At 39.5% G+C, this 26,743-nt stretch overlaps 1 protein-coding gene across 1 annotated transcript; it reads left to right on the forward strand.

Annotated features, from left to right (window-relative positions):
• Nucleotides 1-10,427: 10,427 nt before the first annotated feature.
• On the forward strand, nt 10,428-13,868 carry srek1ip1 (SREK1-interacting protein 1). Its single transcript, XM_083888013.1, has 5 exons — nt 10,428-10,531; nt 11,389-11,436; nt 11,942-12,100; nt 12,686-12,767; nt 12,999-13,868. The coding sequence occupies exons 1-5, from the start codon at nt 10,507-10,509 to the stop codon at nt 13,252-13,254; spliced, it is 570 nt and encodes a 189-aa protein (XP_083744139.1). The 5' UTR covers nt 10,428-10,506; the 3' UTR covers nt 13,255-13,868.
• The last annotated feature ends 12,875 nt before the right edge of the window (nt 13,869-26,743 follow it).

Consider the following 26,743-nt stretch of genomic DNA (forward strand, 5'->3'; position numbering starts at 1 on the left):
CTTTTCCTCTGGCTTTTAAAGGTTGGCCTTGAAGAAATAAAAAAAAAAAAAAAAGGATTAACTCCAATCTGACAAAGATGAACGAATGGTGAAAAGATGCTTCAGAGGGTATCTTACAGAGAGGACAGCATCATACTTAAAAAAAAAAGAGAAAACGGAAATCCTGCCATGATCTTCAAGACAGTAAAAGTAGCTCTGGTGGAGCAATTAAACAAAGTCTGCAATGATGCCGGTGATCAATTTTGGCCTCAGCATAAATATGAGCCCATTCCTCTTAAATAAACTTTTCAGAGTGACAGTCACAAGACACATGAGAAATATGATGCAAGTCCTTTTTATGAGAAGCACTGCCTGAGATACCTTCTCAGAGCAGTTGGATAGACAATCATAAAAGGGGTTTATTACTGGCGCACAACTCAACCGGGGGACAATTAGAAGTGAAGTAGTGAGCGACCCGTGTCCTGATTCAAGACAGCCACTCAAAGCAGCTTCGATAAAGAGGCCGTGACCTCAACATCAAGTGGTCAGAAAGCAATGAGAAGTGGCACCATAGTTTCTAGTTGGACCGACGAAGGAGATGCAGACTTAATCCTAACTAGGTTTTCGTGTGGTATGGAGTTTGCATCTTCTCCCCGTGTGTGTGAGAGTTTTCTCAGGGTTGTCCGGCTTCCTCCCACAGTCCAAAAACCTGCAGATGTGGGGTTTGAATTTAAAAATTTAAATTGGACACTATAAACTGACCATAGGTGTGAATGTGAGAGTGAATGGTTGTCTCTATGTGGTCCTGTGATGGACATGGTGATCTGTCCAGAGTGTGACCCAGCCTATCGCTCTATGTCAACTGAGATTGTCCCAGCACCCCCCAACTCCACATGGGCATGGATGTGTGCGTGTCTGACTGTGTTATAATTGTGCCTGGTTTGTTATGTCTGAGTTCAGACCTACTGTACAAGTTACGACATGGGAAAAAGTAAATTGCCGTCAATATACACACAGATAGCTCCAGTTTTATTGTGAGCATTGAAGAATATATTGCATTTGACATCATGTCATAAAGAAATGCCTTCATGGGCACGGTGCAACCACATCAAATCCCTGCCCGTAGCTGTTGGTATAACCCTCTCCCTTTTTCCTCTGACTTTCTTTTCTTTCTGCCAAAATCACAAACAGAAACGTCTGACTCACCTATGCCACCACATCCGTGGAGGACTGAACTCATCAACACTATCATCTTGTCTTTGAGGCTTAAAACCTCAACATTTGTAAATGTTTCTTTCTAAACTCTGTTGGTTTTCTCCACTTTTCTGTTCTCACCACCCCCCCTTCATCCTCTGTATACTCTCATGCTTTCTTAAACTTCCAAATGTCTAATTCTTGCACATAGGCTGCATTCTGAGCTTGCATCTTTTGTCTGAGAGAGGCAGATGACACACACACACACATACACTTTTGACCTTTTTGATGCCAACATTTAGACGATTTGCATCAGGTGAGATAAGTCGCACATGTACGCAGGCCACTACCGCACGAACGGTGCAAAGAACACTTGTACAACTCAATGACCTTTGACACAGATCCCCGTAACAACAGTTGCTACAGTACACAGAAACAAGAAAGAATTGATACAACTGACACAATACCACTTGTGCGTCCAGAGAATGTAGAGCAGGTTTCAAAGCCAACACAGAAAAGTGCATAGCTCACTTACGGTTAGAATAATGTGTAATTATATTAGTCATTTGTCTGTCGACACACCAAATACAGTGGAAGAAATGCACACCACCAGTCTGAGAGGGACGAGGGGACCTCAGCCACTAATTCACAGTATATATATCCTATTACATTCAAAGCAATGTATTCACAAACTGTTATTCCAGATGTGCTTTCAAAAGTTTTCACTCCCACATGCTGGGGTTCAATGTATTCCTTTTTAAAGCCACAGGTCCAAATGTTGAGAAACAGTATTTGAAAATCAAAATACAAATGTGAAAGTCACTGGTTTCCAGTAGGCTAAATGATTATCAGATGGAGGTTTGACACATTTTAGATTCCCTGAACAGACAACAAATCTAGCTGGTTAATAACCCTCTAATCTTACCCACAGAGTGTGAATTTTAGTAATGATTTATTCACGGTTCAACAGTTTAATATGTAATTTTCTGACTGTGAATATGTCAGATTTATATGATCACAAACCTGGTTGCTGGGCTTTTAGGGAGACCTATATTGGTAGCTGCGGACAGACGAGCTCACACCTGTCTGCACATATCATAAAATGCTCCCTGACAATGATAAGAGCACAGTAAAGCATTCACCACTTTCCATGCTGCAACTATGTCCAGTTCATCATGTCTGCAGTGTTGACTTATTTGTCTCTTGTTCCAGTGCTGTAGCTGCACAAATGTCATTGCAGCTCATGAAATATCCTGTTTAAAAGTAAAATATTCTCTCTGCAAAAATACAGTCCCTGAAAAACATTTGTTTCTGATGAAAGAAACTATTTTGTTAATGGTTTGTGTGTGTGTGTGTGTGTGTGTGTGCAAATTAAATTGTGTTGTTTTGTGGTTGCTTTTTTTGACTGATACTAGAACCATACTTTTCTCTGCATGAAAAACGTCTCCAATGAAACCAATTACACCGCACTAAAAGGGCGTGACAGACAGAAATCCGTCCTTAGGGACAGCAAACCCTTTCACAAGCAATAAAGTCAAGCACATAAAACACTTAAAACTATGAATAAAAGCTGCTTTATGATTAGATTTATGAAATTCTTTTAAATTGCGATAAATCGTGGCCTTTTCACGTGAAGTCTGGATAAATAAATACATTTAGAAAGCATTTTAATAAGGTTTTAACAATGGCCATTTTCTGAAACAATACAATATGTGCTCCTTAGGGATTGTCCACAGACAATAAAATAAATTGTGTTTGCAGCTCTTACATGAGCTCATTCATTATTCATATCTTCATTTCACAAACACGTCTCACACAAAGTGCTCTGGTGGCTGTTTCAAACCTCTTTTGAGGTTGATTATTGTGCTCACCCAGTTTTATGTAACCCCAACAAGCATCTGGAGAACTGATACATAAGAAGTGGGGTTGGGGACAGGGGTATGTTTAAGGGTGAGGGACTTGTTATTCCCGCACTCTTTCCTGCTCCCTCATGTATCACGTTTCTAATGAGAGAGAGGAAAGCACTGTTGTGCAGTTGTGCTTATAGTTAAATACTGAGCAACTAATGTATGAAAATATCCTTTGAGTTTTGCCCATTTTTCCAGAATAACTATCAATATCATGTTAAAATAGTGTATCAACAATTTAAAATGTTGTTCAAAAGGTTTTACCGAGAAAAAACACTACATGGACACCACATTTTGCATGATCAATTTGAAATTTAACACTCAATGTCCAAAAACAGGACAAAAAAAATGTATGGAAACAATGTACAGGCATTTTTCCAACTCTCTTCTCTCTGGTGACAAAGATGCTGATTCCCTGCAACAGTATGAGTGAAATAACAGTAATAACCACATGTTGGATTTGACGTGCAACTAGAAACCATTGTAAGTTTTCCGATAGCACACAACCATGGCGTAATTGAAGTAATGCAAAATGCGCTTGCATCTGCAATATGCTCGGTGTTAAAGGGTTAAGAGTGAAATAGTTACATTTCAGTTGATGTCTCCATTGAATCTAGCTAAAGAGGCAGAAACCGTGTAAATCAGGCCAAGTAAATAAAAAATAATAATTCTGGAACTTCACCTGACAGGTCACTGTAGGCGAATGGGTACCGGGTGTCTTGCCTCATGAATACTAACGCCCTCCTACATCTGGTATAGATTTTTGGACATGTCCCCGCCTTTGTAAATACAGCTGACCTAGAAAATTCTCTGCCACGTTCACCATATGTGAAGTACAAACTCTGTCTGGGCCCAATTTTGTGGACATTTTCCAGAGTTCATGTCTGGCTATAGTGTGATTTCAAAGATTTTGTTTCTTTGTCATTCATTTCAGTCTGGACAAAGACGGTGGGTCTTTTCAAATGATCACACTACTTCCAGCCCTGTAGCCACATCACCACCATTGTTAAAACTTGTCAACAAATATTGACAAGGCCGTGGAGGGAGACAGAGAGAGAGCAATATCTTTTGTGGAATGGCCTGGGTGGTGAAAGAAGCAGATTAAGTATAACAATTACAGATATAACCAATGACAAAGTAAAAAATATGCTATAATACCTCTGCTCGAGGTACTGTTTTCTGGATAGGAAGTTAAAATATTGAATTAATGCAGAAATACCAGTGGCCTTACAAGTTTTTTTAATATGATATAATCGTTTTACTATTGTACAACAGTGATGTGACAGAGCAATAATAAGCTATGTTTACATGTGCAAATTCTCTTCAGTCAGATTCAAATCATAAGTGATTGATGAGTGTATACATGCATCAACCATTTAATCAGAACCATTTTCACATGCAGAGTTGTCCAATAGGAGTAAAAGCTTCCGCCTGTCTTCTTTTCTTTTCCCTTCTCCGTCACATCTGCGACTTTCATTTCTGTAACAATCCAAACCCCGAAGTCATGATCGGAACAACTGTTTATATGAACACCGATGGGAACGATGATCCACATTATCCACCTCTCTCCACTGAAATGAAATGTCTTTCCGAATGGGCCATATCAGACCAGAGTATTGGGAACGGCGTTTTCTATTCCAATCAGGCTTTTATTCAGATTATTTGTGTTCACGTAAGCATAGCTTTTGATCCTCCATTGGAGCTCGCAATTTACTTGAAATGCTGCAAATTAAAAAAAAAACATACAGTAATCCATGCAACACACTGTAACCTGAATGCCCAGTTTGTAAAAGTAAATGAATAGTTGTGAAAGATAGAAAGAGACCATCTTCCAGCAGTTCCTCCTTGCACTGCTGACAGACTGTCTGGTCAGCACCTGGCGGACACTGAGGAACTGTAGAGGATGTTTTTGGACAGAGGCCTGCCTAGGAAAATAAACCCATGTCTGACCTCAAGCGCCAGCCATGGAGGCTCCACACCTCACCACCTGACACAGTGTTGCTCCCACAAGCATGAGCATCATGCCTGGGTGGCCGTGCAGGGAAAACTAACAGAGCTCTCCAATGGGAAAACAACATTTATTAGGATGAAGGCTCCATATCCATGCACAATGACAGCACTAAGTCACTTGATTCAACTACAATACACATCTTTAGTGTTTAGTAAATCTGCCAGGTGAAGCAACCAGCAGCTGATATCGTTTTGGTTTGAATGATATGACACAGGACTTGTTAATCTTAACCCCCTCCCAGGCTCTCTTCATCTCTCTGTGCATGTGTGATGGCTTCTGTAATGAAGTTCTTTGATGTGGGGGCGATTGGGGGTAATAGTGCTTAGTTGAATGGGAGGTTGAGGAATGCAAGTCGTATCCGTAGAACCGTATCCGTCTGCAGAATCCTCTTTCAATCAACATTCTCCACATTAGCACAATTTGTTTTTCACATCACTGTCTCTGTAATGTATATACCTTGTACACACTTGTTTATCCCTCTGCTCCCTTTGTTCCACTTTGATTTCTTTGAAACAAATTCAGACATTTTCCGAAGCAAACTGCTTGCGTGAACTGCTGACAGACAGGCACCCACCAAGGACCCGAAGAGACAAAGACTTTGAGATGATGTATGAAGTAGGCAAAACAAGGGCAGTGTGGGCAGAGAAAACATGTACATTCTGTGATTTGATGGATATTTTGATGCAAACTGGTAAAAAGGTGAAGGCTGCTAGTGGGAGAAAGATAATTGTGTTTGTGTGTGAGTTGAAATGAACATGTAGCTAAAATAAAGTAAGCATATCAGCATGCTCAGAACTCATTATTATTACAGCAACTTCCATGGTAACAAGTTAATTTTACAATGCAATAACTTAAGTAAATATAACTAATCACGTATATCTTAAAGTAACTTGGCCAGCACTGCTTAAAAATAATGTTCACGTCTTTATTTCACTGTTAGAAGAGGAATTGGGGATGTAAATGTGAGTTGTGTGGACTCACCATCTCATTTCACACAGCACCTACTTCAGTCTCCTGAGACACAGCTACAGTGTAAATGCTGACATCTGCTGGTTCATATTTGATATTGCACATAGAAATACATGGAAGCTAACTTTAAACCTTAAATAGTAATTCCTCAACGTGGACAGGGTCGTCCTAGCACGGCTGTGCAAAATTGCCATGACAACATTTTAGGTTTCTCTGTGTGACAAACTCAAATGATTGTCTGGTGAACCCGTCTGTCTGTGCTGCTCAATATAATGATGTTAAAGAGACAGTTCAGTTCAGAGCTGCAACTATCGAGTATACTACTGTCACTGAATATTTTACGGATCATTCCATCGATTAAATGAGTAAAAAAAAGTGTTTATCTTTTCTCAAACTGTTGATCAATATGGATTTGTCCATATACAGTTTTTAAATGATATTTGAAACAGAATCACATTGTGCATCTGACCACGTCTACTGCTACGAGATAACAGTCTGTAAAATCTGTGTGCCACAGTCACAGACGTGATAATGAGAATATGTCTGGGGGCCATACTGTCAACATCTGTCAACATTTTCCATCGACCAGTCTGAATCTGGCAGCCTCCAATTAACCTCATAACTAAAACCACAACTGGATTTGCAGTGAAAACCATCAAGGAGTTGATTGATGTATGGAACTAGAGGAACCTTTAAAAGTGACTTCTGATGGAAGTCACTTTAAAGGTCCAGAGTTGCAGGAATTATGGCAAATATTTTTGCAGAAATGGTACGCAAAATGTGTAAAAATGTTTTAGTATTGTTTTTGGTTTTTGAAAAGTGTTCAAGTGTTGATTTTAAATTTCTTTCAGGATTCCCCAGTGTGATTGGCTGCATATATGGCACACACATCCTCATCACAGCTCCATCACACAATGAAGCTGATTATGTGAATAGAAAGTCCATTCACAGCATATATGTGCAGAACATGTGGATTGACTACTCTTTCAAAATGTTAAAGACTGCATCATAGTTCAACATCTGTCATTATCTGCACTGTCAAGATCGTGTGTGGTGCTACACACATCATTTCTAATGTGGAGGCCAAGTGGCCTGGGTCTGTTCATGACTCAAGGATTTATCAAGAGTCTAACCTGAGCAACAGACGGCCATAGGCCTGCTGAAAGCCCGTTTCCAGTGCCTACGTCAGAGCAATATGCCATAATCACTATAGTGATTGAGTCACCACCACCACAGCAACCAAATAAAGCCCTGATACACATTTCATTTGGTCTTCTTTATTTCCTGCAAATACAAGAGCTAGTTTAAGTTAATGTTCAAATAGTTAACACAATTCACCTATGACCATGCACCTACCTCTAACTTGTGCTCCAGTATTTCAATTTCTAGGTATGCCATCCTAATCTGGCGGTCCATGTACTGCATTTCTTTGTCAGTTTTTTTTTTTTTCAGCAGGAGCATTTTATAAATTTCTTTGACTGGTAACTGGAAATACATACAAGGAGGACATTATACAGTTGCACATGAATTCCGCTGAATGAATCTCTGATGTTTACTGAACATCCATCTCACTGTGTCAGTCTGTGCAGTGGAAGTTGAGGGACCCTCCTGCTGCTGTCCAGCCATGTCCTGTTAAAAAAGGATGAGAATGTGTTAATACTTCAGTGTAGGCTAAAAGTCACTCTATATTCCACCAGAATGTTAAGAAATGTATATGGGAAGAGAACTATCAATAACATATCAAGATGTTACCTCTATAGGCCTTTCTGTATCCCCCTCTGTAAATGAGTGATACGTTTCAGTATAATTTAAACTACCATTTGACAAAATGGTAGTTTAAAGCTCAGAGGATGAGCTCCCTCCAGGGATTCCCTCAGCCACTGGCCTTCCTACACTCTGGCTTAGGGCCAGCTCCTCTGCCTCCGTTAGAGGTGGCGGTGCTGGGCCACCACCCGTTTTACGGGCATCGGCTTTCTTTCTGTTGGCCGAGTAGGTCTGTGTTAGTTTAAATAGGCTTATTTAACAGAACATGATATAGATAAGAAGTCATTTATGTGTGTGAAAACAGCATTATGTTGGGATAAAACAACGGTATACAGTCAAACAGCCACTTCATATTTACTTAACACAATGTAAAACACTATCAAAATGAGGTACCCCAATGAGATTATGCTGAGGTCTTACCTGTTTGAAGAATGTTTTTATGTTTCATCTTAAGCTGCTGCCAAGTGCGCTTCTCCCCCGCGGGATTGCACTTAATGGAAATAAATTAATAAGCTACCACTCAAGCAGATTCCCCGTAATATAAATGTGATTGCAAAGGGCTGCATTTAAACTTACGCATTGACCTGAGCAACAATGTTCTCCCATGGCATCTCCCTCTCTTTTGCTGCTGCAGCTGTGTTACACTTTCTTCTAGACACATGCTAGAACTCAGCGTATGAGCACATTAAAGATTTCCAACTCGAGTGGGGTGAAAAACGTAGCCCTCCGCTTCCCCGTTGCCATGGTGACTCGTTGAAACGGGGCTCCATTGATGATGCATCTTTATACTTGTGGTGCACGTGCTTAACTCGAGGTGAAACTACTCCAAGTTGATCAAACTAACTCAAATCAGCTGTTGTGGAACCAAAAACTCAGAGTTTCCCATCTCGGAGTAGATCAACTCAGTTCAGGGTTAGACTCAGAGTTTGTTGAACCTGCTTTATGAAACAGACCCCAGGTCTCCATGAGCAGGGAGCAGAAGGTATTTTAATGACTACTTTAAAAGTAGATAAATAGACAGATAGACACGTTTAACCTTGAATCTGCCCTCAACATATTAGAAAACGAATACATACTAAAAATAATGACCATTGACCAACAGTCAATTAACATAGCACAGTGGCATATTTTAACTTGTTTTTAATCTCGTTTTGTCCAGTTTCAAATGGATCGGTTTAAGTGTTTGAGTTTTGAGCATGAGTTGCAGCGCTATTTAAACCAATGATTTAACTGCTGTGACCCGACGACAAAATGGCTGTCGATTCAGATAACTGAGCCACAACTGAGTCAACATTAAGAAAAGATTTAGCCACTCCTGGCTCTAATATTTCTAGTTGGTACAAAGTATGGGCTTCATTAAGGAAAGCCTAATATTGAGCTAATAATTAAGCCAAAAATGAGACAATTCAGATTACATTGAGCCAAAGCAGTAATTGAGCGTATGAGCAAACAATAAGCCTAAATTGAGCCAACTATGAGGCACATCATGGCTTATATTAAGCTAAGGCTAATTTTGAGCGTATGAGCAAACACTAAAGCAAAATTGAGCTTCCAATAAAGCACAGCTCACACAAAAGATGAACTTGAGCAGGCAGCTAACATTAAGGCAGAATTGGGCTGACAATGAGACACAGATTGAGGCCAAATAATTAAGCTAACATTAAGCCAAACATTTAACTTACAATGACGCATACCTTGAACCAATGCTGAAACTGAGCAAATAATAGCCATAATTGAGCTGACAGTGAGGGGCAAAGTTTAAGCATTATCATTCAGCAAAACAGAACCACCATTAAGATAACTTGACAAAAGTTACTCACCAGTCTGAATGGGCCACCAATCAGGTCGAACACGCCATCTTGAAGCTCCCTGCATCATGTTTTTGTAGAGCTGACGTAATGCTGCGCTAGTTTTCGTCTTCTTTTGTTCTTTTTCAAAGATCTCTCCTTCTTTTGAGGTTTCATGGCGGTTGGCAAAACAACGATTTGGTGCATTACCGCCACATGTTCCCTCTTACAGTGTATGTAAATCAAACACTTTTAGCCTCTTTTTTTCCCTCCATTTTGCGGCTCGTTTATGCAGCTTCTCTTCAAAGTGACAACACGGGACTGTTGGTTGGAGGCACAGGATTAGGAGGAGGAGGAGGAGGAAGCAATCAGCGGTCATGAGCTTACTGAAAAACACCTGCGTGAAGATGAGCAGGTGTGTGTTGTATGTCACCCATCAATCCCCTCTTTATGCTATATCCACGGTATCTTTTATTCTGAAAATTACTGCTATAGCGTAAACCTAAAGGAACAGGTACTTTTATTTAGAAATGTTCAGGGATGGGGGAACTACAGATGGATTCATTCGCCGTACATGTTTTACTTTATCTTAAGTTACCACATTTAATTTGAACTCTTTGTGGTCAAACCTTTTCTGTACACTTAACATTAAACAGACATATGATAGATATATGTTTTGTCTTTCAAAATCGTCTTGAATGCATTAAGCGACTTGGAGGAACAACTTCTGTACAGCAGGTGGCGGTAACACGTCATTGACACGGTTTCCCAGCAGCAAATAACGGAAGCAGAACAAGGCGGCGGAACCCGGTAGACGGAATGTTTCCGGTCGACGTTGTTTTGAGTGAGGACTGGAGAATCGAAAGGTTTACTTTTGTACTTTTACGGCTTCACCATGGATAATTCAGCGTTTGCTCCGGGTAGGTTTTATCTTTTACTAACGCCTTTAACTGCCCGTGTTCATATGTATCTACCTCAGATGTTCAGTGTGCTTTAGAATAGTAATAACATGCTTTATCAAAGTGGCGCTCAAATTAAAGTTAGCATTACACGGACCAAACCACTGTGTAATGTCTGTGTCCTTTCCCTCCGCTTTACAAATACTCCTTAAAACAGATTGAACTGTATTTATTTGTCCATCGATAGCTACAGTATAGCTGTTGATACACACATGAGCTCAACTGTAATGTCTCCGTGAAAATGACGCTGCTGTGAATTTGTATTTGTTGCTCGTTACAGAGACTATTTAGCAGCAAATGGATTAGAGCTTATCATGATATATATTATGTACAGAATTATATATATATATATATATATATACACACACACACACACACATATATATATATGTATATAATTAAGTAGCAATTATTTTCCTTAATAGCTCTATAACAAATGTATATGCAACACTCTTGAAGATAACGCATGTATGTAACTGACAAGATTAAAACCACCAAAAGTACCTTAGCTTTAACTCAGGAGCAAAAAATATATATCCGTAATTATGTCAAATAAATCAATAAATCATGATAATCATCAATATCGATTTATTTTATTATTATTTTCATTGGAATTGCGCAACCCCATTTTCAGGTCATAAAATCACCCAGACTGACTCCATGTCACGCACAATAATTATTTTGGGATCAGCCAAATGCCTCATGTGCCAAATAATGTGCCTAGCAGTTGGATAACATGCATGTGTGTATGACTATTTAAAAAAAGCACGAATACTTTTTGTACATTTTTAAATAAGTTTATATCACTTTCCTTACAGGTCCTAACAAGGACAACATTCGAGCCGGGTGCAAAAAATGTGGATATCGTAAGTAAAGCTTTAGCTCACAAGTTCCACCACAGAATCTGTGTGTTGCTATGAGTTCCTCTCATGTCGGTGTCATGCAATTTGTTGTACACAAAACTTGAATCCAGACTGTATTGATGATGGTTTTGAGAAGCAATATTGTACTCATCATCAGTCAGGACTGCAACAATTAATCAATAATCAATTGCAATTTTGTTAAATGCTCCATTGGTGTGTCTTTTTTAATAATTAAAACAAGTGAACTGTATAATATATGTATATATATAGTATAAATGTTTTTGGTTTCCATATGACAAAGAAATCATTATCACTAAACAATTTTGATTTTGAATAAAACAAGACTGTTGAGAACATCATTTTGAGGTTTGGGAAACACTGCTGATCAAAAATGACTCTGACATTGTCTTCTTGGTTTATGGTTGTGATACTAAAATGTAAATAACAGTTATAATCATTATAGCTGTTTTATATATTAATTAATTGTTTTTTCTTTTTTTTTCTTCAGCGGGCCATTTAACATTTGAGTGTCGAAACTTTGTCAGAGTTGACCCCCAGAAGGACATTGTTCTGGATGTCAGCAGCACCAGCACCGAGGAGAGTGAAGATGACATGCCTGCAGCTCAGCCAAGTGTAAAGCGAGAGAAGAGTGGTCAGCATCGCAGACGTAAGAAATATGATCTGCTAAGCTTTTTTTTGTTAAAAACAATGATGCGCAGGCATGCTCCCCTGCAAGATCGGCTCGGGGCAGCACGCGTACATGTGAGGTTGCGCATCTTGTGACAGCGAACAACCTCTTCCTGGTGCAAAATAATATCCGAAATTGCACAAAAGTAACTCCAAAATCATCAGACATGGGGAAATGTAAGTTTGCGGACTCCTGGTTGAAGATCTCTGAATTTCAGCAATGGCTGAAGCCTGTTGCTGAGGCTTTTTGTATATGTTGTAGAAAGAGATAAGCGTAGCCATCAATTCTGTGTATATGCACAGTGTTACTTGTTGTTTATCTTAATAAACCTTGCCTTTGGTTTAATTTATTCTTTTGAGCATTGTTCCTTTCCAACTTATGAGTTCCAATGTATGGTTGTGCTCTATAGATGTAATTGCAAACTAAAACTGTTTTGTAAGTTAAATATGTGTTACTGATTACAGGTTGAAGTAGCGATAAGGTCTTAAAATATTTTGAGAAAGTCTTGAAAAAGTCTTACGGTATTGAAACTAACTTCAGGATTCCTGCATATACCCTGTTTAGGTTCCCCTGATAATAATGATGAGGATGATGGACATGAGCGACAGAAACGGAAAAAGTACAGACACAGAAAGTCCAGAAAGAGGTAACGTTTCCTACCACACAATACATATCTCAATTTATACTACAGTTCTCTGACCAAATAACCATTCATATGCAGTTTGTAAAGATTGTGTGAGTGGATATACTTAAACAGAAAATGAACTATTTAAGATTAGAAATTAGATGTTCTCTTAAGTCAGTGATTGTTTGACTGATAATATTTGACTCATAATTTGAGTTAAAATGTAAACTTTTCTCTGATGTGCTTTTTTAGATCGCTCTCATCATCGAGTGATGGGGAGACCATGAAGAAGAAAAAGAAACAGAGCAGGTCCAGCTCCTCATCTGATCAAGAGGAGAAGGAGAAGAAAAAGAAACTGAAACGCCACAAGAAGAAAAGCAAAAAGAACAAACACAAAAAGGAGCATGTGAAGAATCCCAAGAAGAAACAAAAAAGTAGGAAACATAAATCATCTTCGTCATCGTCCTCTTCCTCTTCCAGCTCCAGTGAATCATCAGACAGTGACTAGGGTATAACTTGATGTTGGAGGTCTAACGTATCAACTCCTCAGTCACTGAAAAGTCTGTGTTGCAGATATTGTGTAAATCAGAGCTTGTTCCACAGAGACGCTGATATGAATTCTTAAAACAGCACACACTGTTACACTGGCCTCTTCAGCAAACACTTGCATCTTTATAAGTATAGTTTGTTTTCACACTTCAGAGTGGACATCCATACAGAATCACCTTGCTTTTTTTATTTCTCATAAACAAGTGACATTTGTAGTGTCATATTGAACATCACTGTACAGTGCTTCAAGTCCAAAAAGAACTTAAGGTAGAAGCCTGGATATTTGATTCCTGTAATTTGTCAAGCCAAAGTTATTTATTTTGGTGTTTTCTTATACTCTAGATTCTGCCCAAAAAATTGTTGTGAATTATGAATTCATCTTCAGTTGACTAGAGGCTTTGTCTTTATGTAGTTTCTGCTCATTACGTCTTTAAGCCAATTCAGCATTCATTCCAATTTCATTTGTGGTGATACAGGGAAAACTGTCAACACCTTAGCCGCTTTATGCATCATGCATTTCTGTCGTACACCACTTTCCATGGGTTCAGACTTTGGTCCTCCTCAATAATGATTACTCTCTGATGAAATTAAAAGCATATTTGTGTTAAAAGTGTAAGTGTTTTTTTTATTGCAAATTTGAAATACTTTGAGCTTTCACAGAAATTGAGAAATCAGAAAACTCTGACGCATTAATAGAGGCTATTGGTCAATCCTATTACAGTACAGTGATATATCCTGTAGAGGGCAGCAACACACCTAAATGATGTTAAAACCTTATCAAGGAACGTAATCATCAATCTCGTCTGAAAGTACCGCACAATATATATATGGTTTACTACAAATGTACATATTTAGGTTTACTTTGTTGTATTATCAACCAACACCCCTTAGAATGTCTCCTTAAAAGAAGTCCCCAATTTGTATTTTTTTCACAGAAGTAAAAAAGTAGATAGAAGTAGCAAATGGCAGAAGCAAATTAACTTTTTAATATTAATACATGCCCATTCATCTTTAAATGACGTCCAATACAGAAGACAAAGTAAAAGCACTACAATAAAATAATACACCTCTTTAATGAAATGTAATTCTTTGCACCACCTTGTGGTCATGATGTGAACATTCAAAGAGTGAGGGTCCCATGTTGCTGCTGCTGTCATCTTTAATGATGATGTGGAATGAAGAGAGACAAAACCTTAATCTTATTAATGCTTGTTTGGTTTTCCAGACAATCACAAATAGAAGGAAGCAGTGGTCCCCGAGTCAAACATCAGTCTCAAAACAGTAAATGTTGTGGGAGAATCACATAGTGTACTAGCACAGAAACTTAAACATTCAGAAAGGTTTCTACACATTTCACAATCTCTCACACACACACACACACACACACACACACACACACACACACACACCGTCCTGTCAAAACCTGCAGGAGAGGAATGCCACTAAGCTCTGTTCATTTTGTGTCTGCCACAGTAGCCCATGGGCAGGGGCAGTAAAAAACCATGTGAGGCCTCAGTTTGATTCATTCTCTTATCCTTCTACCTCCATGGCAGTATCAGTTCCCACAAAGTATCAGTTCCCACAAAGATATGAAACAGCAGGAAAAAAAAGAGAACATTATATAAAAGAACTACAGTTCCTCACAAACCAAGGGCTCTTGGAAGCCCTTGTGTTTTGTTGAATCTGGGCTGTGTGACAGTTGTTTATAATAGCACCATTAATTTCACTTTGCCTTGGGGAAGAAGATATCTTTTTAAATATCTGCAACATCTTGACAGCTACATGCATGGCTGCTGATCAGAGCCTGGCATTATGACAAGACATATTCTGCTCCTTCATATACTCAAGGTCTGGGAGAGAGTTCATTCTTATTTTTGAAAGAACAAATGAGAAAAATGACCCCCCCAAAAAAGAGAATAAAATAGAAACAAATACAATCGGTCAAGTCGGATAGATTTATGAATAAAACAGGAGATGACCCAAAGTCTTATACAATCACAGCAAATGAAGGATCAATACTGATTTAAAAATAAGAAATGCAATGAATCAACACAAGAGAAATCAAATGTTTCAGAGAAATCAAGCAAAAACGTAACGTTCAGACTGCAAATAACAAAGACACTCAGTCAGTTAATTAAATTTCTGGCGATTACCCTGATTACCTTAGGGCGCAGCTGAGATGCTGAAGATTTGCAGTAGGAGACCATGTCAGAAAATGTTTGGTTTGGAGGAGATCTCATTAGTTAGTAGGAACTCACAAAGGATTGAGACTGAGAGTGCCAACTCATGGATGAGAAGATGTTCTCTTCAGTTCATGCAGTAAATTTCAAACTCCTGCCTGCAAAGCATTTATTCTTTTCATTCTAAAACTGTTATATACTATATACACAACTTATACTGTGCACATGCTTTACACACACTTGAATCAGGCTCTTGTAAAGTATTGACAAAAGAAACTTGGAGAGTGTGAAACTTCATAATTGCCCAGATGGTAAGAGGACAACTTGGTACAGAGGAGCAAATGAAGGCGAAGGATTGTCGTCATGTGCAGCCACGCTGAGCAAACCATATGCTGCTTGTATAAGACAACAGCAAGGTTTTCCTCTTTGCATCAGCTCATTGCCTTTTATTAAGCCTGTCAGGCTGCAGGGAAACGGAGAGCAAATGGTTCTCCACTGAGCCATTTAAATGAAAATGAGATGGTCAAAGTCGTCTTTTAGACAGTTTAGCGGCAGAGGAAAGGTGATTTAGTCTCCTTCTAAGCATCTTTGAGGCACTGATCTCAAAATAAGTGCAAATACTTTTTGCGAAATGGCTGACCAGAATGACTATACCATAGGGCTAAATGGTCTCACATTACCACAAGGTGCATTTTTCACTTTGTTTGTATAACTCAAGCAGCTCAGTTACAAGCCCGTGTAAAGTGCCTGGTGTCTTCTGCATTGTCTTTTTGGTAACCTGTCTTCAGCATTTCAGCACATACCTGTTTTTTTATGCATCATGTTCATACAATAACTACCAGCAGACCTCAGAACAGCCAGCCCGGTACAACTGACGTCTTCTATTGAGGGCAAGTCGCGGCTCCAGTGGAGATACAGTCAAATACTTGGCTCAAAGGCACCTCTACTGAGGTGCTGCCTCTCATAACCTTAAGGCCACCACCACAAAGCAAACCATCATATCTTCCCAGAAATTAAATGAAAATCCCTGATGCTACACTTTGTTGGGTACAACCCAAGCTGAGGGATGGCGCCACTTTTGCGTCCGTAACCGCTGTTGAAATGTTATTTCAGAAGCGAGCTGTCCCCACATCTTGGAGCTTGTTGAGCAGAGCACTTGAAAAACGCATTAGGGCCAAGGGGCATGTCAGAGGCTATACATTTGCTACCAATTTGGGTTCTGCATCTTAGATTTCGCCTGTTTCTTCCTCTCCTGGCCCTGAAATCAGGCCTAATGTAGTAAATAACCTCTAGGATAAATAGACAGCAGGCTACATTACCCCAGACATCAAAAACGCGGGATGTAATAAATACGACATACGTAGCTTTACAGGAAATACGCTCACCCAAAAACTTGCAGGAAGAGAAAACGAAGGGGCGAATAGGGTGAGACTCTGTTCACTGCTTTCTCTTTGGTCAAAGGCTTTTTTCCATTCAGAGTGGAGCTTGTTCATATAAACCTTGAGGTTTTGAGGCATCGCTGCACTGACTGGGTGGCTTTCACCAGGGAATTAGCACGGGGTCACATTGGATCATGATCAGTTGGCACTCTACAGCTAACCTGCGTTGGACCAGTGGAGGTGGTGAGGACACGTTTCCTGGCTCTGGAATGTGGGTGATTGAGAGGCCCTTATCCTGTAAATCACAGATCCATCTGATGCCTTTCGACTTGCTGTTTAAATCATTGGATTTAACAACTGTTTTCCAGATTAGTCTTGATGAGACTGGACAATTTGTTTAACGTTAAGACCTAGGTTTTTTTTCCCCCTCTTATAACTGGAGGAAATACAAAGTTCCAGTTACACACTGAGCAGTATGAAGATTCATGAGTTGTAAAAGTAAAATAATTCCTAGATTTTGACTATGTTGGATAAGAAAGAGAAGATGATATTAATATTTACAGTTACACTGACTACGATTAGTCCATATTGTGACTGGGTTCAACGCCATGCATCAACAGATAATATCGCTCCCCTGTATTTTTCTTTTCTTAAACGTACAGTGTGAGATCATTTTCTGGAGCATTTTTTTTTTACTGTATTGCTTAAAATCCTCTTCACAATCCGATTGTAAGCAATTAATGAATGCATTGTCACAAAAACGGAAAATGTCAATCAGCTGTGGAACGGACAGGCCTGTAAAAACACCATCCAATCATATTGAAACGGCCCGAACAAATGAATTGGATCGTGATGCATCAATCAAACTGCCATCTGCCCCACCCCCCATGTGCCTTTGTGCACTAATCGTGCATGTCCAGAAGACAACGCCAACCCTTATGCTAGCTTGTTAAATCCAATGAGAGAGTTGAAGCAACGTTATGGCAGAAAAGGTGACAACAACAGGTGTTGGTCACAAACGAAAGACGGTTGTTTGGAAAGCTACTGCCAAGAAAATGGCCGATGCAGAGCGAGACCAGAGTGAACATCGGTGCTGATTTTGAACGGTGGCGACAACTGAAAGGGCTGCAAAGTAATCACATGGTGGCTCTTTTTCTACTGAACCAGTGTTGTCAATGTATCCAACATATATGTGTGCTCTGGAGGCAGAGCTTTGGAGGGAAGTCTGAAGAAAGGGGCTTGGACATTTGAATTCAAAATGTTGCCTGCTCTAACTGTTTTTCCAGGATCTCCAACCCTACCTTTAAAGGTGCCATATGTAAGAATGTGGCCAAAAACGGTTACTACATTCAAATTCAAAATACCAATCTCTTTTAGGTTTCGTTTTTTGACGTAACTGGCAACCCGTGGTTGCTCGGCAGCTGAGACTCTACTGACTGCAATGATTGGTAGACGGCGGTAGGTGGCGCCACATGCCAAAACATGATTTCAAAACATTAACATGATTTGCAGTCTGCACATTTTTTTTTTAATGCAAATATTTTGGCTGTACTGTTGTTGTTGGTGAGTTCAGTTTGTGATATGAACATTATTCCTGAGTCTCTGTGACATATTAGGAGGATTTTATGGCCAGTTGCTTTAGATTTATTACATAATGCACCTTTAACTGCCAAGCAGCTGTCTATAACAATGGATAAATAAATAAATGAATGATTTCAAATCCATAATTAACAATGCCGGACCAGCCAGGAGCCATGATTGATTCATGTGTCCACAAATGCATTAGTGGCACCAATGCTTCAGCAGATGGTAGAGCTGTGTGTTATTGATTAACTGATTATGTTTTCTGTAATGGCAGAGACGGTGCCAATCACAGAGATTATTTAGAATTTTAATTATTGTTTTTGTTAATGCCATGCGAGTTCTACTTCTGCAACTTGTCCTGTCCTTTCACACAAGTTTGTGAATACATCTCATCAATGGAAACAAACTCTATCCCGGAACCAAATGGAGACATTTGTATACATCTTTTGGGTTGGATGTGTTGAACATAATATACAAAGACCTCTGTTGTGTCCTTCTTCTTTTCCGGCCCAATCCATTTGTCCCACAGAAATCCAGAAGGTGGCAGGAGTGACACTGTTGACAACTCGGCAACAGAAAACGAGAAATCACAAGGATCCAGCAGCAGCAGCAGCAGCAGCTTCAGCACCACAGAGTCTCTGCTCTCCGCTTCCTCAGTGACGATAGATGTTTTACATGTCCCCAACATCAGACACGTGCGGCTTTTTCAAAGACGAACGACGTGGTGTCATCTCTGCCCAGGGCACATCTGCTCACTCTTACTCTGGTTTTAGTGTTCTTTCCACTTTGCATTTATATGGAAAGTGTTTTGGGCCTTTGTTCTGTTCTGTGGGGGGTTTGTGTCTCTTTGTTCGAAAGAGACGTCAGACAAGGCCAGAGCAGGACATGATGGCTTAAGCATGATTGAGATGGTTATTTTCTGTCACATCGTCATAAACCTTGGCTTGCTCTTGTTTTCTTTTCATGGAAAACTACATCATATGTCAGTAAAAGTGCCACAGATGCCATTGTGTTTCTTTGCGTTCCAGATGTTGACATGTGTGTTCACTGTCTGTTGGTTAATTACGTCAAGTCTTACTTTCAACTCATGCATTTTTTTCACAACAAGGAAACATCTATTTTCAGCACATGCCACAGCATGATGTATTTTTTTATTTTTATTTTTTTTACTCATCTGGGAAAAATGGCCTGAGCTTGAATCTTAAAACGTAAATTCCAGCAGTATGTTGTGGCTTTGGAGCTCCACTGGCCCCTGACTTCAGCTGGAACAGCTACAGAGTTCTTGCTTAGTGGCATCTGACCGGTGGCGTATCGCTGACGATTTCTGAATTTGCACGTCAAAGCCAACATGAGGTTATTACAGCAATTTCACTCGAATCAACGTCTCGAGGAGAAAGTGGGAAGAACACATGTACATAGTTTCCCTGTTTTTGCACATTGAGAGACTCAAAAAAGTTTATTGTAAATGTTTTATACTGTTCAAATTTAACATGCACAAATCTGTTGTTCATGTACAACTGCAGTGTTTTTATAAATAAACATTTAAAATTGTTAAAAACATATTTTAATATGCAGCAAATTGTAAATAACTGCCAGATATTGGAAGTTATTGTGGAAAAATGGGCAAAAGCACTTTGTTACAGGATATTTTCTGGTCCTTTAGTGGTTAAAATCAGCCAAAAAAAATCTCTGCACCAAAAGCATCCAGAGGTCAAGATCTTCTCGGCAGTACACATCATCCTCCACCTGCACTGGTATATTGGTAAAGCTCTACTACTCCTAAGTAATTGAAGGTGGATCATTCCGGTTGAATATGCACACATTTGTTTGACCCGAATGACCCCGTTCCCTGGATCACAGAACAAAAACACTATATTCCTTGCAGACTTTTCCACATTAAGGGCAACTGAGAGATCACATCTGGCTAAAAGCTAAAATGTGTGACGACACCTTTTAACTTCTCATCACTCACAGAGAGCCCTCTGGTGGTGCTTTACAAAACTCTTCCATCTCCAACTGGTCCAGAATGCAGCAGCTTGGAGTTCTTCCTTCCCAGTCCTGACTGCCCTTCACTGGCTCCCTGTAATTGATCTTAGCATTTTACTGATCACTTTTATAGCTTGTGTTGTTTTGGCCCTTCGCTACACAGCAGAAAAGACACATGCTTCTTAAAACCATGTTATTCCTGTATTTATTTGACCTCTGACCCATTATTATTATTATTCATTCAATTATATACAGTTTGACTGTATTTAGTATGACATTGCTTGCTCAGAGAAGTAATTACTTATTCAGGTGAACCTATATGTGTGTGAGGAATCTTTCCACACAGGTTAGAAGGACCTTTTGCACATGTCTCTTTTTCACACATCCTGTCCTTTTGCCCCCTTAATGCGTCAATTTTACGTCACATTTCTTAAAGACCGACACTCACATGCAAGACGAGCTGTCCACCCACACGTCTCTTCTCCACGCTCACACTGAAACGGCACCTGAAGCTCTGATAACACGTGCCAATTGATGGCAATAAAAGCTAGAAAAACTATACACTATAAACGGGTTCTACAAATCCTACATTGTAAAAATATTGCTTCTCTTTTGATATATTCCTACATTAAAAAAGAAAAAGAATATGATGCTGACCATTTATCTGAAGGAAGAAGACCTTTTGACAGCTTTTCATGACTGTACCAAATTGTTGTTGTTCTAAAGAGCTGTATCTGGCCCATAAAGTGCAGCCGATCTCTCTATGGACAAACAGAGCAGACGTATGTACTGGTCTGTGTATGTGTCTGCAGAGAAACTAGAAGGTGGTAAACCTATAAGGCAGTGAGAGAATACTAATTATTGTGTGGGTGTGTTTAAATGTCGGAGTTTTTTTTTTTTCTTTCAAAAGACTAATCATTTGTCCAGGCCTATAAGCTGAGCTTTCAATTGTGAACATCAATGCAATTGCAATTTTCACAATTTAATAAGAAAATCCAATTAAAAAAAAATATATGTACTGGTTTGTTTTTCTTTGCTCTGTCACAGACAGTAGCTCTGTCAAAACCTCCTCACAGTTCATGACAGCTGCTTTTATATTTGTCTCCACACAGTTCTACCTGCACTGTGAAAAAAAAACCCTCTCACAAACTTTCTGTATTCACGTGGGGAAGCTATAATACTATGTTAAATAAAGAAAAACTCCATGATGCTCAGTAGCTCAGTGATAGAGCGATAGAGAATCTCTGTGCCATCTACAGTTTAAAAGCTTTTCACAAGAATGTCTCACATGATTTTCCTCATGATATGCAGTTTGCACATCTTTACATTTCTCGATTAGAGTTATTTATTACCATTTTTTCCCTGTTTTTTTTTTAATTATATCTGACTGTCTGTATCAGTCTAAAAAATGACCTGATAATGTTTTGTAGAAAGGGAAATTTAAAGTAAAATCTGTGTTAAGGTAAAAGAACCATCATCATCATCATGATTGTTATAATGATCACAGGGTTAATGAAAGTGAATATTTGACTCCCCCGTCTGACTCCTGACATCTCCTGAACTCATTGCACCACCACAGACTTTGTAGCTTTATAACATCACACCACTTCTTTCTTTCATGAGAAAATAAGAGTCATACTTCCTTTACAGCCACTGAATTAATTTTCTGTTTCAAGGTCAACATATGTTGCTGAGAGGTCAACACATGCTGTTGTTTCTTTTTGAAGACAGTCTGGTGTTTTTACTACGGAAAAAAAGATACAAATACAGATTGAACGCATGATCTGTATCTTTCATTTACCTCGTGACACAGACACAACAGCTTTCATATTTAAGGGCAACAATACTTGCCCTTGCCTGTATAAAATCTCCTAGTTCAAAAAATGTCTCATATTGGGATGAATGGAGCAAATCCATCCACTCTACTGCTAAATGCTGTTGAAAACTGCAACCAATGTTCTGGAATCATCCTGTGACCTACTGCTACAGGATATGTTTAATTGCAGAATAATTATTATTAGAAATAGAAACGTGATTTGTCATTCTGTGCCAGTGAAGCTTTTTGTGAGGGATTTCCCACTTTTTCCTGATCAGGGAAATAAAGAGTTATTGCTGGTAAGTAAAGCTCTCACCAACCTTTTTTTTTTTTTTTTTTTTTTTAGGTCAGAGTAGAGTATTGTCATTTTTCATTCATGACTTCAAAAGACCCACTTTTTAAAAATTGGTAAGGATCACAGCCACAGAGATGGTGGTAACCAGAGATGTTTTCTCAGGAACTCCCTCTTGGATTTGGACATCACCACGCCTGCAGCGTGTGGGAAAGGCAGCTCACTGCAGAAGTGAGGAAAGGAAAGGCAAAATGAAAGAGACAGCGATAATAAAGCGAGTCGAGAGAAACAGAAAACATGAAAGACGACAGCGAGGTCTAATGTGAATGAGAGAGCAGACGATAAAGACGAAAAGATGGAGTTCTGCTCCAGAATCAACACGTGGACGTGTATTTCAACTCTGCATTCAACCAGTGAACACACACACACACAGGTGCAGGAGCAGTACCTTACTCAGTGGGTACCCCAGCTCTGTACGGGGATTTGAACCAGTGATCCTCTGGGTACAAGCCCATTTCTCCTGCCAATGTGTGGGTATACACTTTGTATAGTTTCAATGTCTTGAAATTGAAAAGATAAAAACTTTTGTGGTGAATTTTAAAGACAATGTTGTGACAATTAGTGAAACATATCAACTACTTCTTTTTCAATTTCAGTGTCTGATTAATTTGTCCAATGTAGCGCAGGTAAACAAAAATACGCAATCATTCATCTCACTCAGAGGTGGAAAGTAACGAAATACATTTACTCAAGTTACTGTATTGAATACTTTTTTTTGTGTATTTTGTATTTTGTACAAGTAAAATCAGGATTTTGTATTTTACTTGAGTACGTATTGACTCAAGTATTGTACTTAGTAACTTTATAAATCCTATCCGTTACTGAGTAAAAATAAAAATTCAGCCCAATGAAGACCTACAGGGGGAAAATATACACCAGAACCAGACGAATGATGATGTGATTAGCACCAGCACTGGCGCGTGAACATAGAGGGCGCACGCCTCCAAGTAACCTTTACTTAAAGGTGAAGTAAGTAGTTTATAGTGCCATCTAGAGGAGAGGCTGAATTTTACAACAAAGAACTGCTCCTCTGCTCACCCCCTCCCTTCCCTGAGTGCTACGGTATCCACAGCCGGTCAAATGTCGTCCTCGTCGTCTTTCTCCGTGTCAGCAGATGAGGTTCGTGAGGCGAGGGAGAGGGCGAGCTACCGTGGCCGTAGCAGGCGAAGCGGAGAGAGAGGAGGCGGGACTTCCGCTACAAGTAAAGAGACGCTTGATTTGTTCTCTTGCGTTTGTCCTTACAGGCTCCGGTAGAAACATGGCGTCTCGCTGCTAACAGTATGCAACCGTGGCCCGTGACCATGTTATTTTACATGACTTTTTGAAACACTCCGAAAATGAAACTAAAAATATTATACAGCGACTAGACAATGCAAGAGCACATAATATGTATAAAAAAGTGGATTTTGGGTAATATAAACCCATAAATACTACACAGTGTCCCTTTAAGGTACATTTCAAATTAACTACTTTTTACTTCTACTTGAGTACATTTTCAGATGACTACTTTTACTTCTACTTGAGTAATATTTCATCAAAGTATTGGTACTTTTGCTTGAGTACAATATTTTTGTACTTTTTCCCATCTCTGATCTTACTCATATACAGCCAATACAATCCTGCCACGTTGAGTATGATTCTGGAATAAGCCTCCAACCGAGCCGCCCAGATTCCCACAATGCCAGTACACTCCATCTGTATCTGGATCACCGCCAAAATATAACAATTTCTTCCTTGGACCATGGCCTATGTCCCCAGAAAATGAAATCAAAATTGCTTTTTAATATTGTTGAGTTATGATACTCAGAGTCAGACAGACAGACAGACAAATGCTGGCAAAAAATGTAAACCTCAACTCATAACCAATTTGTGTGCTTGTACTGAAGTCATTGAATAAATACATTGAAATCTAAAAATCTGCATCTTACTGTGATCAGTTAGTGCATGCTATCAGAATCACTGCCGCCCCGTGAGTGTCCCTCTTTAGGAAATGTAACATGGACGGACACATCGGAGACAAAAGGACAGGATCAGTGTATGAAATCAGTGTATCTAACCTGTGTGAAAAGATTCCTCTTGTCTTGCTACAAGCAGCACAGTTATAGACAGTGCAGGAAACATTTAGTGAATACTGGCTCGGACTTTTGTTTTCATCAACAAACGACTGATCCTCTTTAAAAATAAGGTTAGGCTTGATAAACTTTAGGTTAAGACAAACTTTATTATAAGATTTGTGAAAAACGTCCAAGTCCTGTGTTTTGTCAAATCCTCCAGAGACCCTAATGCTCCTCCTCCTCTCAGTGTAGACTTCGACGTCATCGCTTTACCTCGTCACCTGACTTCCTCGTTTGTTTCTGTCATATTTGGAGCTCTGGCAACTTGTTTGAAACACGATTTCAAGCTTCCCTCTTATTGGAAAATAAAATGTGCTCACAGAGCAAACTGGATCTGAAGTGAATCAACGAAATACAAACAATCCAGGTCATTTAAGAAACAAAAGAGACACTGTTTGATGACATCAACACTATAGTTCTAAAATACTGGCTCCAGCTGCAGTGATTTGACACAAACGTTTGGGGGAATTTGGGTCACCTTTGGTCATTTGGAGGCTATTCATTATCCTGAGCTGCAGGATTAGTTTTTATTATCTTGCAAGTGCATAGATGTCGAATTTGCACCCACGCTACTCTGTTTTGTTTTATGTTTGAAACCTCTACTCTGGATGGACCTTTGAAATTCCTACTGTTTTCATCTTTTTGTTGTCAAAAAAAACTTTGTTGTTTTCACCATTGTTGATTTTTATGTGTAGTATTTTCCTGAACTAAGCAAACAACCCGTAGAGAGAAGACTTTGCTACCTGTTTACCTTAGCATGTGTGGACTCAGTATATCTGAAGGGTCATGTGATTATCAGCCATCAGGAGTTTTCATTCAAGGTTTCTTTGCTTGAAATGTTTCTGGATAAGAGCGTCCTCCAGAATAATTGCCATGTATCTCCATCTCAGTCGTTTGTAGCTGCCGCTGACTTGTCGGTGGGCAGGTACAGGTATTTGTCAAGCTGACCCAGGAGCATGTTTCCACATGTTGAAACAGATTTGTGAGTGTAGGGGAGTGCACTGTTGCCAAGGGCATTCATCAGTCCAGGGTGGGCCTGGTGCTGAAAGAGCCAGTGTTGAGCTGCTTTGATTGATCGGTGCAGGAGATTGGTCATGGCCTGGAGAGGGGCATGTTGCTCTCTGCTCTGGCTATGGCCAATTATATCCAGTGGGGGTTTTGAGTTATGCACTGGTTCAAAATACAGCCTGCTTTTCACTCCCTGGGAAAAAAACAAATATATGAGAGGGCATGAATATCAGCACTTATTTGTGGTTTAAGTGAAACACCACAAATGTCATCCTGTTGTTGGCACAACAGGACACGTTAGAGAAGTGGCTGCAAACAATAACACATCAGTGACACCATGTGCCCTTTATCTCTGTGCTCTACTGTATTTTGCACTGCCAGCTCTGGTCTGGCATTTCAGAGTCTCGTAAAAACCACAAGCCTCTTCGTTGGCACTTCTATTTCTTGTGCTTTGGTTTTGTGTGTGGCAGGTGTTGTTTATGTAACGTCTGATTAACCACATGAAGTAATGATGTAATGCTCCTGTTGCCATAGAATCAGGAGCTGCGCCGAAGTACACAAAGCGAGGAGAAAAGAGAAGGCAAGGTTGAATAAAAGGACTGGAGTAATGGACGGCTGATATTTGTGTGTTTACGTGTGTCTTGTCTGCGTTGGACGTCTGAACTCTGAGGGTCTTAACCTAAACAGACACACTCCTACACACACACCACAGCTCCTCTGTTTGACGTTTGCCCTTTAGGCCACTTTGGATGACACCAAGGCAACAACACAGTAAGTGAATTATATTCTGGCCGACGGTTGATCCAAAAGCAGAATATAAGGTTAATTAATCTTTTGAGATGTCAGGGTTTGGAAAAGGTTGTGGTAATTGGAAACCAAAGCAGTCAACCTTGAGTTTTTCTCCATATTCCTGTCTTCCCAAGATCAATTTAAACATTATTTTGACCACAGCAATAGTTTGATCATATTTTCTCAAGCACTCTGAGGGGTACTTGAACCAAAAGATTAACTTGTTTCCTCTGGACCCCA

Source organism: Microchirus variegatus (genome assembly GCF_963457635.1).
Source record: "Microchirus variegatus genome assembly, chromosome: 4".
NCBI lineage: Eukaryota > Metazoa > Chordata > Actinopteri > Pleuronectiformes > Soleidae > Microchirus > Microchirus variegatus.

Excerpts from the sequence above, each read along its gene's own strand:
- srek1ip1 (XM_083888013.1), top strand. The coding sequence starts at position 10,507 with ATGGATAATTCAGCGTTTGCTCCGG. Across the intron at positions 10,532-11,388 it reads TAATTCAGCGTTTGCTCCGG|GTCCTAACAAGGACAACATT; the intron begins GTAGGTTTTATC and ends CTTTCCTTACAG. Across the intron at positions 12,101-12,685 it reads GAGTGGTCAGCATCGCAGAC|GTTCCCCTGATAATAATGAT; the intron begins GTAAGAAATATG and ends TACCCTGTTTAG.